Genomic DNA, 19,420 nt, shown 5'->3' on the forward strand with positions numbered 1-19,420 from the left:
CTTGCAAATAAAAAAATGGATTTAAATTGTTAAGAAAAGCAGAATTGGGCCAAGAGATCAACACACATCTAAAACTGAACTGCTGCTGAGATGTTATTCCCTCTCTCCCTCCCTCTTGCTTTCTGTCACCATTTAACAGTCCACCATTGATAAAACGCTAAATGAACTCATACACCATAAGATCATCTGGTTTAGTTGTCAAACAGGTTAAAAGTGAAAACATACTCCTTAAAAGTTCATAACCATCACAGCATTGCAGGGCTTTGAGTGCTAGTTTAGTTGTTGGCTGTTTTGTAGAATGAGATGAACCCTGGGGCCCCATGCAGCAAATTACAGGAATGTGTCCTGACCTGGGAGGATTTGTATGTTACGACTTGATTAATTGGCATAACAAAGATTGCTTAAGGGACAGAGCAGGGATCAAACTAAGACATGAGCTAACACAAAAAATAAAAGCTGTTCTTCACCTTAAAGTACTGTCTTAAGAAAATCTGTGAGCTCACATGAAAACTGCTGCATCACACCTTTTTCACCTCTGTAACATCTGTTTCAGGCTTTGCATGGGCTGGTTAGCGATGGTTCTGTTTGCTCTATTTCTTCATGGTATGGCATGGCTGTTAAATTCCACTTTGGTTGAAATATCTCTTAAACAAGTTCATGAAACTTGAATAATTTGAAATCAGATTTTTTTACTTAAGAAAAGTAGCAATCTCACAGAAAATACTCTACTGGTGAAAGGCATGCATTACAAATGTGAGTTAAGTAAAAGTGCAATAGTATTATAGCACCATAATAAACATAAAGTAGTCAATTTCCACAATGGTCAGTTATACATTATGATAATTGATGCAATAATGTGCTCATCACTTTAATATTGCAGGTGGTAAATCTGGGTTTAATTTGAATGCATTTACATAAATGTGTTTACTTTAGAAAATGCTAGGGAAGCATGTGGGATCATTAAAGTCTACATGATAATAATAATAACAACAGCAATACGTGTTGGACTACAGGAAGATTAGCTGTGCTTAAGGGCACTGCAATGGGGATTCTTCCATTAAAAATAACCCATACTTCTTTAGGTCTTTCTCTCTTTAACATCCTCCCTTTACCCTTACTTTATATGTTTTTATATGTCTGTTTTCTTTACATCTTTATTTGTCCTACTTTCTTACTTTGTGGCAAGTCTGTACTCGGCAGTAGAAAGCAGGGCATACTCAACATTCCTTGGGAGTGTCTGAGAGTCAAACTACTCTGACAGGCGGAAGAAGGAAAGAAACACACACTCAAACACACGCACACATTAAAAGAACACACATAAGGAAGGGTGTAAATGCTGATACTCTCTCCGTGTGTTTCCAGTTATTAAAAGAGACTTTAGGGGATACATGTTGCCTCACAGTTCACAGGGCAGAGGATGTGGGAAACGCCCGTTAACAAGCACACAAGTACTTATATATGACATCACTTTGCCTGACTCACAGCTGGGATAGTCACCGCATCAAGAAAACCGAAACACACCCCAGCTAAGAAAGGTCCATATGAAACTGGCCGCCATATTGGCTCCTTATATACCTTCCATTCAGTAAAGTAAAGGGCTCTTTGAGCCTGAATGGCCGCGCAACGTACGCAGTAACATTTGCCCTTTCTGTCAGGGTAAGACACGCCCCTTTACCTCTATATGTTAGCAAGGATACCCAATCAGATTTGAGTGCTTGCTTAAATGACAGTACACTTGACCAATCAGAGGCGTGGATTTTGACAGAAGGGGCGGGAGACAGGCGTGTCTGTGGAGGCCTAGGGTGTCGCCGTGGTGGCTCCCATTCGAAGGCGACGGCGGTCGTCTATGGTATATTTCAGCAGTAATCTCTCCAGAAAAAAGGGCGAAATAACTCCGAGCAGGCAGCGAATTTACGTTGAGATTTTTCTTTTCAAATTCTTCTCGGTTGAGCTTGTGGCAGAGCTCTGTAATGACGGGGTGTGCCGAGAATTTGAATTAGCTCGCCGTTAGTTTGAAGAAAGAGTGAGTCGGGGGTAGAGAGATAGAGAGAGGAGCCATTTTGTCCCGACTGTGTGGGAGAAAAGAAAGAGTGGAAAAGAGGAATCACACGGAAGGATATCCTTATTTTTTCTGTTTCTGTTCTCATGCTGTAAAGGGGGAGAAAAACCAGTCGGGCTTGGGATATATATATAACTTGTAGGACACGGTATTGGTGGTGGTGGTATTTAGCCGACTAGCTTGCCAAGCTAATCAACACATCCCAGATTGTTAACAAGAGAACAGTTTGGCTAAGGAGCTGGCTTTAGACTGCACACAAGCGTGCTAGGGGAATATATACATATTTTTTTTGTATCTTATCTGGGGTAATCACAAGCTGTGTTTCAATGGCGAAGAAGACTTACGACTTGCTGTTCAAGCTGCTTCTGATCGGGGACTCGGGCGTGGGGAAGACCTGTGTTCTGTTCCGCTTCTCTGACGACGCCTTCAACACCACCTTCATCTCCACCATAGGTAAGAAGATACTGCATGATGTGTTGCTACAGGTGTTTAATTTTTATTGTCATACCATCACCTTCTGACAGCTGGTAGACTCGTCTGACTTTCTCCTGGACATATTTGGTTAGCTAGTAATGCTATCAGCATGTTAGCTCCTCTCCACACAGGCCTCTCCTCTACTAGTGCCGCTTTATTAGCTCCTAGCTATACCCCCAGCTAACTGTGCTACTTTTAATAACAAAACATGGTTGTTATGTTTGTTTAGCATGCCAAAAATGCCGAGTATAACCGGTTTATGTGCCAGAGGAATTGCTGTCATGGCACTTGACCCAGTGGCTAGTTAGCTAACTAGGCTAGCATTGAGTAGCAGTATAGGCAGGGCCGTGCTACTGTTACAAAAAACACTAAAACAGTATCTCAATATTACTGACAGACGTTTAGATATTAATATAATCACATGTAACTCTATGGATTTCCCCCCTGTCATGAATCATACCAAAAAAGTCAACAAATATTTAGATCTTTGTTCAGAATGATATATGACACACAAGTAAAGTCCCTCAAAACCACTGATCATTACTTGTTAAGATCATTTACTAAAATGAAAGTAGCAATTTCATAATATACATTTACTATGTTACTGGTAAGAACCCTGAATACAAAAGTAGGTAGAAGTAAAAATGCATTATGAGTGAATTAGGTTAGTTATTTTTTCAAGATGGCTCTGTTTTAGATAATGTTTTATTAATATGTAAGCAATACTTTAAGAAGATCACATGATTTGTACACATAATCTTAATCTACAGCCTAACTGTAGATGTCAAATAATTGCCGTTAATCGAAAAAGTAAATATTTCCCCTCTGATGTGTAGTGGAAAATAAGTATGAAGAAGCTGGAACTGGTACTGAAAAATACTCAATTACCTCTAACATACTTTTCTAGAACTGCTCCATAGAGAACCATAAACAATTCACCATGGTGGCATCATCAGCTTTCTTTCTCTGTACTCTAGCATGCTTCCGACATCACGCTCACATGAGTCAAATGTCAAACTGTGTCAAATCCCTTCAAGGCCCCAGTGAAGGTTTCATTTACTGCTGTTGCTTAAGAGCAGTGCTGAGTAATAATGTAACATAAGATGTGTTTGCAATGCACTGGCTTTATATCCTTAATCTTTTGGACTAGCTTTAATTTCAAGCCCATCTTTTCTTAACTTGAAGGGTTGACCACTTTTCAGGACTGCATAATAACAGTGTTCCCAGTAACATCTAGGCCAGATGAGATTTGTTAAGGTGCAGCAGTAAACAACCGCTCTGTTGCAACGCTTGCTGTCACATGTATCTGTTTGTTGATGTTCTGTTGCTGCTTTGTCATCAGCATATAGTGTTTGTGTTTTATTATGCTCTCAAACAGTAGTCATAGTCTGAGATAAAGCCATTGGATCTCTGCCAGTTCACCCAGTTTAGGGAGAGATGTGTGTGATGGTCAGATGCAGATTTACAGGTTCTTCTGCAGTCAAAGACCTTTAGTGACCTTTGCTCCTCGCAGCAGTACTTCCCTGCCAAGTTTGGTATCAAGTATATCAATACCTGTAAATACTGCATGTATTTCTGTTACCTACGTTTAGGAAAAACTCTGTCCACACCCAAAATATTCGAATAAACTCCAAAATATAATTACGGATAACATAATTGACCCTTCTAAAATGTTTGTGTTGGTGTTTATTATAAACTTGCTTTCTTTCTTGCTTGAGTTCTTCCAAAAACTAGGGTAAACATAGGGCATTTAACTTTGACGTACGTTTACAAGTTGTTGTTATTAAGACCTCGGAGATAGGTCTGGCACGATACTGACATTAGGGATTACGAAGCAACATAATTCTCCTGGTGTCAGGATGTGAGCTGACAGTTGTCCCCTTTTTAAAAACTACCACACAGTCATAATCCTCTGTCTCAGCTTGTATTCAAAACAAAGTAACCTGCAACGTGATGAGAAGTTAAGGAAATGGAAAATATAATAATCTCTCAGCACATCATGGTTGTCAGGGAGCACTGGTTTTAAACAATAATTAACTAAGTGAGAATAATGTGATATTACTCATTCTCAGAGGTACTTTATTATACCATGCCTTCCAAGTATCTTTGATCATCTTACTGTTATCATCTAATACTCGTAATTATATCCTTGAGGTGACATCTTCAGATTGCTGTTGTTGACTATCACCAAGTCAAAGGAAAGCATCAAATACTCGTAACATTTTTGGCTTCTGTGCTTAAAAAATTGTGTAATTAACCGATTTTCTATTGGTCAACTATTTCTTCTGGCTCTTATTATCAGTGTTAAGTTGTGACCGCAACATATATGAACTTCTTCGAGCTTTGGACAAATGTCAACACAAGTCCTTTGATGTGTGCTGCTTCTGCTGCTATATACTTAGAGGGTACATCCTTTTCCCCCAGTATTTTGTTCGCTACGATGTTAATGTTTTGGCAGACACTACTTTATGATCAGTAGATGCACCAAACGACTTAAGTAAATGCACTGTATTGCAGAAAGTACAAAATGTACAGTCCAAAGTTTGCAAAGATTCTGCCTCCCTTCCTTTTTTGGAAAAGCCCTTCTACATAAATCTGTTGCAGCCCTTCGTGTCCGAACTGGAAAGTGTTATCAGAGCCAGAACTTTGCTGAGAACCAGCAGAACCAGGACGTCATGTGAAACAGGAGTGTGGTCTTCTTCTGACACAGTACTCATACCTTTGGAGACACAGATGCACAGCTGCTTCTCAAAATACCCCCGCTGGAAAACCCCTCTCACTCATCATCCTTATTTCCAATCCCTCGCTGCCCTTGTTCCTTGTTTATTTAAGGTTATTATTGCACATTTAGAGTGCTGAATATGCATGAGGTTGTGATCTGAAATCTCCTTTCACAACACATGATTAATTTTGCATGGAAACTGGCGATCGCTGCAGTGGAATTCAGACTTGGGGAAGGAATGGTTCCTCTGGGATTTAAAAAAAAAGAGAGCCAGCCATAAACCATGCACTCTCTGTTTAAGACGTCCAAGTGGATTGTCATTCGCTTCAGTTGAAGAATGCCCGTCTTTCCAGCCATTGGGTAAACATGGCATTGCACAATGTACATATTTTCTTGTCAACTTGCCAGTGCACCTCACTGGGAGGAAGAAAAGTTTCACTCCTTGATAGGAAGACCTAAACATTACGTCAATCCCTGCTGAGCTTGATCTTTTGGAACTTTTAGTAGTACATCCGTCAAGACCACTTACCCCCTTTTACATGACTTATGAATGCTCGTGTTAGAGTTTTGGAGGTCAGGTATAAATGTCAGTATAGTGAGTTGTGTCCTATCTGCAGAAATCTCTCTCTCCTATTTGTCTTTTTGAGTTTATATCCTTCTGTCCTTCCTCCCTCTCTCTGGGGAGGGCATATTATTTAGTGAGTCACTCATTGGCAGCCACTTCCTTCATTATCGTATGGACCGGCTCCACCTAGAGAACAGCTGTTTCTTGGGGACTTTTTAACCGACCACAATTTCTGACCAGAGCTGAACTGACAGCTCACCATTTAACTGGAAAACTCTTGGCCTCTAGAGCTCTACAATCGTGACAAAGACTATAATCCAACTAAAGCTGACTAAATATTATGATCACGATAATTCATGAGAACAGTTTGTGTGCATTTGACTTTTTCACCTTGTAATTTAACTTTTTAGCTGCAACTAGAAGTTAGGAGTCTTTTCTAAGGTTACAAATAATGATAGTTTTTTTTAGTGAGTGATCTTTCATCAAGTATTTTGATAATTTCCCACTTACTTCACTTTCAAGCATTTACTGGGACCAGCTTTTCGAATGAGGCTTTTCTTTGGACTTTATGATAGTAAACTGAATATATTAGGCTTTTGGACTATTGTTTTGCAAAACCAGCATTTTGAAAATATCATTTATGGCTCTGGGAAACTGGGATTAATGTATTTGTCAAAAAATACATCTGCAGATTAATCTGAGGAGTAGCCGTACATCTTTCATACAAGCACATCACAATTTGTCTTGAGCCCAAAGTGACGTCTTCACAGCACTTGTTATTTGCTACTCTCAAAAAAAAGTGAATTGCTTTTTTTTTTTTTTACGTCGCAGCTCTTTACAACAATACAGATTTGAGATAATATATAGATAACAAGTAGGTTGAAATATGAACCAGTTTGCCAAGAAAGACTTGATGGCAGTCAAAAGAAAATGCAGCGAAGCGTTCTTGTATCAAATGTAAATAGTCCAGCCCAAATGGAAAGTGAAATTTAGTTTCCACATTAAAAAACATGCACACGTAGGCAAAACTGCTCCCTGTCCTCTTACTAGCAACACTTCAACCAAAAATACAAGTAAATTAAAACGCTTAAAATATACAAAATACCACAAATCTAACCAAATAATCTTACAGGTTTTACAGTAACACGGTTTCTGTGTTACATGCAAACACATAGTCACTGTCTCAGTTAGGGATGCTCCGATCGCCAATTTTGGGGCCGATTGCCGGAATCAGTATCGGCCGATACCGATCGAGGGGGCGGGGCCTATGGGGATCTTCCATTTAAAGTGATGTTTAAAACTCAGTTAATGGGGCTCATTCACTGGCGCTTCCACAAACCAACCAACCAACATAATTATTACATTCAAATGAAGTACATTATTCAAGTTTACATTAACTTGGGATAATAACACGGGAGAAATTAGCGGAAGCGCTCTCTTTTCCTCTCTCCCCGTCTCTCTCCCTCCTGACAGCCCGTCAGTATCTCCTGCAGCTCACTGATCCAGTAATGAGTGACCCGACAGTGAAGAATACATATATTTATAACTAGTTTAGCTTGTTCCAGAGGTAGATCAAATAGCTAAGTGTGTTAGGTCTAACTCTTAATGTGTGTTCTGCTCCGCTCACCGGTCCGTCACAGCGGGTGGAGCTGCATGATTTCTGCTTCACACACACGTTGCATACCGCTATTTTATTGTCATTTTCGGACACCTTAAAATACTGCCAGACTGGTGAAGCCATTTTGGCGAGCTTGTTTTGCCGCGCACAGAGAAAAGTGTCATGTATTTTACGTCATGCGATCGGCTCTCGCGATCGGCATTTTTAGAGAGCACCGATCGATCGGCAGAGAGTGAGTATCGGCCGATCGATCGGAGCATCCCTAGTCTCGGTGTTAACCTGATTTAACCTGGTTTTTATGTGTGTGTGAGTGTGTGTAACTATTGTTATTCAGTTGCATATAGGCTGGAGGTGTGGGCATGACGCTGCAGAATCAGGAAGAGATAATGTTTTTGTCCCCCAGATAGAAACACTTTCCATTTCCCTCTCCTCCTACAGTCTGTGATTTCATGATTTTCTGTTTGGTGCCAAAGTCTGTTTTAAAAACCCTATTTTCTGCTATTTACACACGACCCATTGTCATCGCTACATGTGCTTATTCATATATTTGTGATTCATGTGTGCTGATTTGTCTTATTTTTTGTTCACAGGAATAGACTTCAAGATCAAAACGGTTGAACTACAAGGAAAGAAGATTAAACTACAGATCTGGTGAGTTATTGGACCAAGTTGAGGTTCTGTGTTAATCATCTTTTAATTCAACCTCTTTAGTTTTGGCCTTGCTACATGAGGGAAACATCTGTTTGACAAACCTCCCTGAAGCCCAGAAATATGCTCCAACAGGAAATGATCATCCGTCCATCGGGAGCTATCATTGAAATCCACTTCAGCTAATTTTCTTTAAATGACATTACTAATATTTAACCTGAAGTGAGGTTTTGGTATGATTGCAAATAGGAATGCAGTTAACAATTATTTGGATTTTCTAGTAATCTTGCATTATTTATTGTTGCCTTATTGACTGTAGCTGGATATTATATTAGCTTACAAGAAATCTTTACGTTTAAATGATTCCACGAGCTAAATAGTTCCGATGCTAAGAGTCTCTAGCCCCTGTGACCTGTACATAAATACAATTTCACAGGGATATCTCTTACCAAATTTAGATTGTAAAATAGTTTACAGGCTTATAAAAATCACAAGCCGACATGATTGTAATATGATCTGAAACTTGATCACATTTGGACCGACGCAGTCCTTTTAACCTCTTTGTGTTTCACTTTCTGTCCACATGAAATGTTATCCTCTTCCTGTCTTGGCACATTATGTCTGGATATAATATTCACTGGAAAGCCTAAACACTCAGAGATGTGGTCATGCTAAAAAAACGGTTCAATAAAATGTAACTTTCGCACTCACTGCCAGCTTTTCTTTCCAACGTCATGGTTTGTTTTGCTCCTGGGCTTCCTCTCTCATTTTTGTGTGGCAGCAGTGATGAATAAATATCGGCAGGGTTCACATGGAAAGAAAAATGTCAAAGTTGAGGTGCATGTTAGGTGTGTGAAGGTCACGCTCAGCCTGCGGTGGAATTTTTATTTAGTTTGACCAAGTTCAACTTGACTTGGCAATGCATTAACAATATGTACTTTAACTGCTTAGTCACAATTGTGCTAAGGATATAAATACCTTAACTTGCATCTGCCTCTTTTCAATGACCAAACAAATGGCATTACCATTTCTTTGACAGATACTTTATGACGGTATGTTACTGGCACCAATAATAGTAAAATGTTCACAACTCAGAGAAGATCAGATCAGACATTGAAGGCTAATGTACACTAAATCATATTATTAAATACTGTTGGTGGTGTTTTTTTGGCTTTAACAAAACTTTTTCCATTTGCTATTGATATATGATGTGATGCGTTTCCATGGAAAGTAAGAAATCACCGCATCTTGGAACAGCATTTCTGTCAATCTGCAGATATTTTATTGCCATTTTCTGCTATGATTCAGTGAAAATCTGCAGAACCGTTTGTTGTTTGGGATAAAGGTTGGAATTAAAACAAGAAAAACTGAACACAAATATAAATAAAATGTGTGTGTGTGTGTGTGTGTGTAGGGACACAGCGGGCCAGGAGCGGTTCCACACCATCACCACCTCCTACTACAGAGGAGCCATGGGCATCATGCTGGTCTACGACATCACCAACGCCAAGAGCTTCGAAAACATCAGCAAATGGCTGCGCAACATCGACGAGGTAAAAACCAAAACCCACTTTCTCTGTGCACTCTGAGCCCATAAAAGCTTATCAGGGATGTTAACAGGATGCTTTGTGTTGCCACTCCTTCCTCTATTGTTTTTTTATCTTTGGCATAAGGACAAAGTGACTTCAATACTGTGAGGGAATGACGCCAACATGCTAACTGTGAGCTGAGTGTGACTAAATGACCTCAGCTGAAACATATGTGTGTTTCCTTCTGGCTCTCTGTGGGAGCAGCAGAACTGTTTCACATGTGAATATCAGTGGAACCAGAAATTCAACTCCAGACAAACTTTCTGTTTAGCTTTCAGAAAGAGAAAGATGGCTTGATGGCCCAGTAAAGATAATTATGTCACTATACATTCGTCACACGATCTAAACAATTTATAAATAAAAATGTATTTCAATACGTTCAGAAATCAGGAAGTTGGAGTTGATAATAGGGAACTTTAATATAATATGTTTATATACGTTCTGAAACTCAAGTTTGTTGTTTCTATGCCATGATATTTGTGGTTCTTGTCCAAAAACGTTGACATTGGATGACTTACGGGCAATTGTATTTCTTATAAGCTATACTTTCTGCCCTCCTGCTTCCATCAATAGTCTGTATTAATATATAAATACAAATTTCCCCCACAAAAATAACAATTTCTGTGACATTTACTCATCCCCATGTCACCCCCGTAAAGTAACATTGATTGTTCATCCATATCCCCTCTGTACATGTAGTTGAACACAACCAAACTGTATTAAAACATTGATTTACAACCTCAAAACAGCTGCAGTATTTTCAAATGTTGTTTATCCAGGTGTGTGCTAGGACTGCAACAAACGACTAATTTGATAATCAATTAATCTATCGATTAATGAAACGATTAATGGATTATTCGGATCGTTAAGGTTTTACTGTACTACTACTTTTATCAATCCGGTCCTTTAACAGTACTCTTAACGGTTCTTTTGAAAATAAATAAGGTAAATTAACTAAACAAATTGTGAACAAAATTAACATTGCTTTTTATTTAAATTAAATAAATAATATTTCACATCAAACGAAACAACAATGTTTTAACAAATCGTATTAAATAATGTGATGACAGAACTGTAAACAGAATAGCTGAAACTTTAACAACATAAATACCTCAGTTACCTCTAATCTTTAACCCATGTTTGTATCATTGAGTTAACTCCGTGTGTTGCTGCTAGCATACATAACACCTGACGTGGAAACGTTACTCGTGGATGGGGCTACAGAGCTACTAGAAAGACAGTTCTCCGTCTGAATGTGGAGCACTTTTGCTAAATGTTTAGACAAATTGCTCGTGTTACCGCCCTTAGATACTAAACTCTTATTGCACTTTTGGTAACGAGATGTCCACATCGAGACGGGTTGAACCACACCTCAGAGCGCTTAGTTCTCTCCGCCATCTCCTCCGTGGGTGTGTGTTGCTGCATGTAGCAGAGCGTGTGTGTGTAAACTGCCCCGCCCCCTCGCACACAGACGGGGGAGAGAGATCTCGTCTGGATTGGAAAGATCGAAAATACATCATAGACGCATTTTGTAGTCTTTTTGCGTATTAGAAACAGAGTTGGCGACACTAAGACTGCGATATAATGTTTGTGTAGCAATAACACATATGACATACATATTTTGAATGTCTCCTGTACCGATAACGTTGGAGCTGAACTGCGCGAAAACACACGTGATGACGTCACCAACGAATCGACGACTGAATTAGTTGGCAACTAATTTGGTCATCGATTAAGTCGATTAGTTGTTGCACCCCTAGTGTGTGCTCAGTATTTCCCAAACACATGCAATTTTGTTAAAAACCGTAACATTTAAAATGCATAATATAAAGCTTTACCCTGTTTGTGAAGTGTAGGTGTTTAAGTAGCAACACTCTCACACTTTAAGAGCTGCTAAGTTAATCTACGTTTAATATTTATTATAAGGGAAAGGGAGTGCAGACTTCAGTTTTGACTTCCCTTCTCTTTGTTTTTCTTTGCACCTTTCATTGTTTGCTATTCTGATATCTTACTTCTTATCTCAGCAGTGATATTAAAATGCTATTGCATGACTAATCTTAATGGATCCTTGCCAAAGCAAACGCATACCATTATTACTGCAACTATCTGTCTTTATTATTCTTGCCTGCTGCAACACATACAACTACGACACATGATCAGTATGCAGGTATGAGATGTCTGAACACTGCATTGTAATGTTTCTCACTGTTAAAGACCTGTAAGGACAAGCAGGGGTCTTAAAAAGTATTAAACGGCATTTCCCAAGGTATTACATTTTGTAGCTTGTTTTCAATAAGTATATAAATTGTCCAAAGAGGTTGTATTCTACAGTCTGCCTGAATGTAATCATTGCGTAGGTGTGTAGTGTGATTCTGTGTAGTTTATTTATGGCATCCCGTTGGATGTGACGTCATCTAAACAGGACATCGCACGCTCACTGCTTGATAGCGCGCGAAGGTCCGTTTACGCCGGTTGTTAAACAACATCGTTATGGGGAAATGCAAGTTTGCGTCCAAATGGTTGGAAGATAAGGAGGAAGGACAATCAATACTGTATATAGTCAATGTGAGGTAAGTGTGTCGCCAATGTAACCGGTTAAAACTTGAAGTGGCGATGAGGTCGTTAAAATGTAGGAAGGGTCTTAAAAAGGTCTTAAAAGTTTTACATTTGACTTCAGGATTCCTGCCTATACCCTGATATAACTTCTACTACTACAACTACTGCTTATAAACTACTACTAACACTATTACTACTGCTTCTACTACTACTATACTACTGTCTACTACTACTTCTGCCTTCACTACTTCTACTACTACTACTACTACTAGCTACTACTACTACTTCTACTACTACTTCTGCTTCTTCTATACTACATACTACTAGCTACTACACTACTACTACTACTACTTCTGCTTTTCTACTACGTTACACTACTACTTACTACTACACTACTACTACTACTACTGCTTATACTACTACTACTAGCTATCTACTACTCTACTACTGGCTTCTCGCTTCTTCATACTATCTACTATGCTCTACTACTTACTACTATTCTACTACTACTACACTACTACTGTCTACTACTACTACTACTTACTCTTTCTACTACTTCTACTACTGCTACTACTACTACTTACTACTACTTCTGCTTCTTCTACTACTTCTACTACTGCTACTACTACTACTTCTACTACTACTTCTGCTTCTTCTACTACTTCTACTACTACTACTACTACTACTGCTACTACTACTACTTCTGCTTCTTCTACTACTTCTACTACTACTTCTGCTTCTTCTACTACTTCTACTACTGCTACTACTACTCTTCTACTACTACTTCTGCTTCTTCTACTACTGCTACTCTGCTACTACTACTACTTCTACTACTACTTCTGCTTCTTCTACTACTTCTACTACTACTACTACTACTACTACTACTACTACTACTGCTACTACTACTACTTCTGCTTCTTCTACTACTTCTACTACTGCTTCTGCTTCTTCTACTACTTCTACTACTGCTACTACTACTACTACTTCTTCTACTACTACTAACACTATTACTACTGCTTCTACTACTACTACTACTACTTCTACTACTACTTCTGCTTCTTCTACTACTTCTACTACTGCTACTACTACTACTTCTACTACTACTTCTGCTTCTTCTACTACTTCTACTACTGCTACTACTACTACTTCTACTACTACTTCTGCTTCTTCTACTACTTCTACTACTACTACTACTACTACTACTACTACTACTACTACTGCTACTACTACTACTTCTGCTTCTTCTACTACTTCTACTACTACTTCTGCTTCTTCTACTACTTCTACTACTGCTACTACTACTACTTCTACTACTACTTCTGCTTCTTCTACTACTTCTACTACTGCTACTACTACTACTTCTACTACTACTTCTGCTTCTTCTACTACTTCTACTACTACTACTACTACTACTACTACTACTACTACTACTGCTACTACTACTACTTCTGCTTCTTCTACTACTTCTACTACTGCTTCTACTACTTCTACTGCTACTACTACTACTACTACTACTACTACTTCTTCTACTACTACTTCTGCTTCTTCTACTACTTCTACTACTTCTACTACTGCTTCTACTACTACAACTACTACTACTACTACTGCTTCTTCTACTACTTCTACTGCTACTACTGCTTCTACTGCTTCTACTGCTTCTACTACTTCTACTACTTCTACTACTACTACTGCTTCTACTACTACTACTACAACTACTACTACTACTGCTTCTACTGCTTCTACTACTTCTACTACTTCTACTACTACTACTGCTTCTACTACTACTACTACAACTACTACTACTACTTCTACTACTGCTTCTACTGCTTCTACTACTTCTACTACTACAACTACTACTACTACTGCTTCTTCTACTACTACTTCTACTACTACTTCTACTACTACTTCTACTGCTTCTACTACTACTTCTACTACTACAACTACTACTACTGCTTCTTCTACTACTTCTACTGCTACAACTACTACTACTACTTCTACTACTGCTTCTTCTACTACTTCTACAACTACTACTACTGCTTCTTCTACTACTTCTACTACTACAACTACTACTACTACTTCTACTGCTGCTTCTACTACTTCTACTACTGCTTCTACTGCTTCTACTACTTCTACTACTACAACTACTACTACTACTTCTACTACTGCTTCTACTGCTTCTACTACTGCTTCTATTACTACTGCTTCTACTACTGCTTCTATTACTACTACTTCTACTTCTACTACTACTACAGCAAACGGATGAAGGCTTTTCTGCTGCTTGTAGAGTAATAAAAGTACAATCTTGATCAGTAGTTTACAACCTTATTTTGTCATGTAAGCCCTCAAAACAAAGAGATTTATTATGCAAGTTTACAAACATTTGTGACCGCTTCAACCAATGAGTGATTTTGCTCAGGTAGTTTATTGATTAGTCGATCATCAGTCGGATAAAAATCCCCTTTTTCCAGTTTCTTAAACGTGAGGATTTGATGCCGCTCGTCTGTCATTCTCAAAAGTAAACTGAGCATCTCTTATCTGTCGCTGTTTGTTAACCAACAACAAGACAGCTTGGTAGAAATCAGAGATGAAGCTACATGTAATCAGAGTCAACTTTAATGCCAATCTTTCAGTTTGTGTGTACAGACAGAGAGATCGAAATACTGTTTCCCACAATCCCGAATACAAAAACAAATATATATAATGACGCTGATATGAAACATTAATCTAATAATCTACTCTTTCCTTTTTATCTTTTTCAGCATGCAAATGAGGACGTTGAGAGGATGCTGCTAGGCAACAAGTGTGACATGGAGGACAAGAGGGTCGTACCAAAAGCCAAGGGGGAGCAGGTGAGATGGTGCAGTCCACTGCAGCAGCTGTTACTTCATCATCACTGTCCTGCCTTCTGATTGGCTGATTTGATATATTTTTTAAATCCTCTGGAGCAGAGAGAGGAGCTGTGGATTTTTATTGTTATTGATTAATGCATCAGTGTTTCTTAGGGTCAAAAACACTATACTCACAACTTAAAATGAAAGCGTTTAGTTTATTTAATAAAAGAGCACATGTTCAATGTGAAAAGTGACAGTAGATATAGATTAGTTGCAATCTGAGCTGATCAGATATTGGCCACTTTATGATGTCATAACGATTTTTTTGGCTTGTGTAACCATTAGCCAATCAGCAACCAAGGTAACCCCCCCCCCCCCCCAACAACATTCACCTCCTTGAAGTGCAAAATATTTGTGTAGCTGTTCCCTGGTATGTTGAACGAATTTAAAGGGGACCTATCATGCCAAATGCACTTTTCCACGTCTCTTCTACATCAACATGTGTCCCCTCTGTGGAAAGAGATTCTGAAAGTTTCAGGAAAAAAGATTCTCTCTCTTTTTGTCCTGATCCATTTATATAAAAACCTGTCTGAAAATGAGCTGATCAGATTTTGGCCACTTTATGATGTCATAACGATTTTTTGGCTTGTGTAACCATTAGCCAATCAGCAACCAAGGTACCCCCCCCCCCACCTTATCACCTGAATCTCCTCCTAGAGCACCATTGTGTTCTTTGTAACCAAATATCTCTCAGAGGGGCGTGGGGAGGGGCTCCTTATTTTCATCTAAAGTAACAGACACAGAATCAGCACTTTGGAAACAGGGCTGAAACAGAGGGGATTATGGGATGCTGCAACGATCTGTTTGGTGTTTGGAGCCAAACACTTCAGAGACATGTTTTGTATATATCTGAGACCTATAATATATTGATGAAAAACAGTATAATAGGGGACCTTTAAAGTCAAATTGCCCGATGAATCCTCATATATTCTCTGTGAGGTTAAAACAAAGTACTGCATTGTTTCTGAGGATATAGAATTGATTTAAAGTTGGTGTAAAAGATGAGGAAATATTGTTGCAGTATGGTTTATTTTCAGCTCTAGGCATAATTCAATCTCTATGTAGACATTGTATGTATTAGAAAATGTGTTGAATGGGCTTCTTGTCTAGCAACGGCAGCAAAGGGACTTAACAAAAACACATATCACTTTTATGATCCATCATGTCATAAACAAATATTGTAAGAAAACAACATATTTTCATACAGACCAGGCGATGATTTGTTGGCGCCTACAAGCGTTTTCATTATAGATTGATTTACCGAAAACACACAGACAATAACACTAGTGATAGGATGGTTAGTTTAGGTGCTTGAAACACATACTTTGACACAGAATAATGGCTGGAGAATTCATGATTACATCTAATTTCACAGGTGAAACAGAACTTGGTTGTGTTTTCTTTAAATTCTTCACCTCGGTGTAGAATAATGTAGCTTTGTCATCCGTCTGTCATTTGTTAAACCACCATTACATCTGTGTATGTACTGTAAATAAGTGTCATTTAACACCACTGTAAGGTGCTGGAAAAAGCAAAAAACAAACATGCTATAGGAATCCTGCATTACGTGAGTTTTCCTAAACATTTAACACATTGCACACAAAATGGCATCCGTCTACATATCCAGGTTATATATATTTTTGTGTGTGTGTGTGTGTGTGTGTGTGTGTGTGTGTGTGTGTGTGTGTGTGTGTGTGTGTGTGGTGTGTGTGTGTGTGTGTGTGTGTGTGTTGTGTGTGTGTGTGTGTGTGTGTGTGTGTGTGTGTGTGTGTGTGTGTGTGTGTGTGTGTGTGTGTGTGTGTGTGTGTGTGTGTGTGTGTGTGTGTGTGTGTGTGTGTGTGTGTGTGTGTGTGTGTGTGTGTGTGTGTGTGTGTGTGTGTGTGTGTGTGTGTGTGTGTGTGTGTGTGTGTGTGTGTGTGTGTGTGTGTGTGTGTGTGTGTGTGTGTGTGTGTGTGCTAACCCTCTTATTGCACTTTTGGTAACGAGCATTGTCCACATCGAGACGGGTTGAACCACACCTCAGAGCGCTTAGTTCTCTCCGCTATCTCCTCCGTGTGTGTGTGTTAGCAGTGACTAGTCGGTCTGCAGATTTAGCATCATCAGATCTGCTTACACACACCCCCCCCACCTGACTGTGTGTGTCGGTAACAGCAGTGATACCTGATCTCTGTTTAAAACTTTATTTTTGGACTGAACTTTATTAAACTTAAACCACACTTGTCGTTCTAACTCGCTGTGTTTCTCCTCCTCAGATTGCAAGGGAGCATGGCATTAGGTTTTTTGAGACGAGTGCTAAGGCCAACGTCAGCATCGAGAAGGCTTTCCTCACGTTAGCAGAAGACATCCTCAGAAAGGTGAGTGTATGTGATCGATAATGATTTTTTTTTTGTGCCTCATTAGTATTTCCTGAGATACCTGTATAACTTCAAATAAGATAACACTTTGTTTACCTCTGAGTAAAATGACTGTGTAGCAATGCAAAGTAGGTACAGTGCAAATATACAACTCTAAAATAACTAATGTATTTATTGTTGTCTTTTATAGATTGAATAAGGGGGAACAATCAATGTGTTTATCTGTATTTATAAAATGTAAATGTATCTATCTGTATTATTAGTATTCACAATACTCTCCAGGAAGCAATTTAATAGCTTTGCTCTTCTAGGAAAAGCTAATTTAGCTCCAGTCAGATGCTAACTGTGTTGCTACTTGTACGTGTATCTAATGTGTTGACAGTTGGTCTAAAACTTAAGATGTCAATTATCATTTAAAAAAAATGGCCCACTTTGCCCACGTTATAAAAGTAAGTCGAGGGAAAGTCAGTGTTTTTATTACTTGTGTTCACTTGTCATTTTAAGCTAGATAACAAGTCGATCCCTTACTCTGAAAATGAACATATTCATAATAATCATGATTAAAAGATCAACATTAATAGGAACAGGTGATGAAATAAATATATATATGACAATATACATGGTTTCTCTGGGTATAAAGGAATTCTGTAAAAACAAAAATTCCCTCGTTGACGATTTTAATGTGATGATAAAGACTTTTAGAAGCTTGTAATGATTGGTTGAGGTACCTTGAAAGAGCTCTTAAAAAGCTGTACCATCGTTATAATTACTCATATCTTTTGTGTGTGTGTTTGTGTGTGTTTGGTCCGACAGACGCCTGTAAAAGAGCCCAACAGTGAAAACGTGGACATCAGCAGCGGAGGCGGAGTCACAGGCTGGAAGAGCAAGTGCTGCAGTTGAACAAGTCCTCGGTTTCACTCTCACACACACACTAACGCACACACACACACATCAAGACACACACACACACACATATTCTGTTTCTCTCTCTTTCTAACTGCTAACTCTAACTCTCTCGCTCTCTAACCTGTCTCATGAGTTTTTCTTGCACACTGACACTCTGTCTGTCTCTTTATCAGAATAAAACAATAAACCACTTCACTCTCTAATCCCCCCTCCTCCCCTCCCTACACCATATTCTTCCACTCTCCATCTGATGATCATGTTTATTTCTGATAAAAAGAGAAATCCAGTCACGTTTCTTGTCATTTGTTTTAAAAGTTGTTAAAAAAGAAAAAAAAATGATAAAGAAATAATGTGTGAAAAGACAAGCTCATATTTTTAATATTTCCTTTGCCTGAGCTCACCTGGTTGGACACCCCCACCCTTAACCCCACCCTCACCCCGCACCCACGTCACTCACTTTCGGTCAGAGGAAATCTAAATAAAAGAAAATGGAACAAAAAAAGACAACTGTAGGATTAACATTTTGTACTCTTTTCTGTTGTCTAACCGTATTTGGTCATTTGCAATGTGTTACCAAGTGACAGAGGCGTGGCTAGCTCCTTTTGTATGTGGGGGTTTATTTTGTCCTGTGCCTTATATGGAAGACAGGGGCGGGGCTAGTGTTGTGGGCGGTGCCACATCCACCCAATGAAATTACAGTTTAATAATCTGTCGGCTCTGTCATGAGGACGCCGCAACTGAAGCGGGAACGTTTGAATTTCTCCTCCGGCCAAGAGAACGGCATTATACAGTATGTCCTGTTAATTGATGTTTTTATTTTTATCTGTATGATTTATTTTACTTATTTTTTTTTTCCTATTTTTGGGTTTGATTTATTTTTATTTTGTTTCCTGCATGCAGATTTCTTTGGGTTGGAAGCGTTTCTGTAACGTTGTGTAACGTTTGCCACTGGGTAACTGTGGGCGGGAGGTACACAAGTTCTCTTTGGAAATTCAAACAGTTTTGCAGATCCATTAAAAATAAGCTTGTTTAAGTTAA

The 19,420-nt window shown here is 38.9% G+C and overlaps 1 protein-coding gene across 2 annotated transcripts; it reads left to right on the forward strand.

The window, feature by feature from the left end:
* Positions 1–1,813: 1,813 nt before the first annotated feature.
* On the forward strand, positions 1,814–19,420 carry rab10 (RAB10, member RAS oncogene family). 2 transcript variants are annotated; one of them, XM_034135554.1, is made up of 6 exons: positions 1,814–2,512; positions 8,029–8,089; positions 9,501–9,639; positions 14,991–15,080; positions 17,375–17,482; positions 18,290–19,420. In XM_034135554.1, the coding sequence occupies exons 1-6, from the start codon at positions 2,386–2,388 to the stop codon at positions 18,374–18,376; spliced, it is 612 nt and encodes a 203-aa protein (XP_033991445.1). In that variant the 5' UTR covers positions 1,814–2,385; the 3' UTR covers positions 18,377–19,420. The 2 variants fall into 2 exon arrangements, with proteins under 2 accessions (XP_033991445.1, XP_033991446.1); XM_034135555.1 differs by having other exon boundaries at positions 1,816–2,512; positions 17,375–17,476.

Source organism: Trematomus bernacchii, unplaced genomic scaffold (assembly GCF_902827165.1).
Source record: "Trematomus bernacchii unplaced genomic scaffold, fTreBer1.1, whole genome shotgun sequence".
In the NCBI taxonomy this organism is placed as follows: Eukaryota; Metazoa; Chordata; class Actinopteri; order Perciformes; family Nototheniidae; genus Trematomus; species Trematomus bernacchii.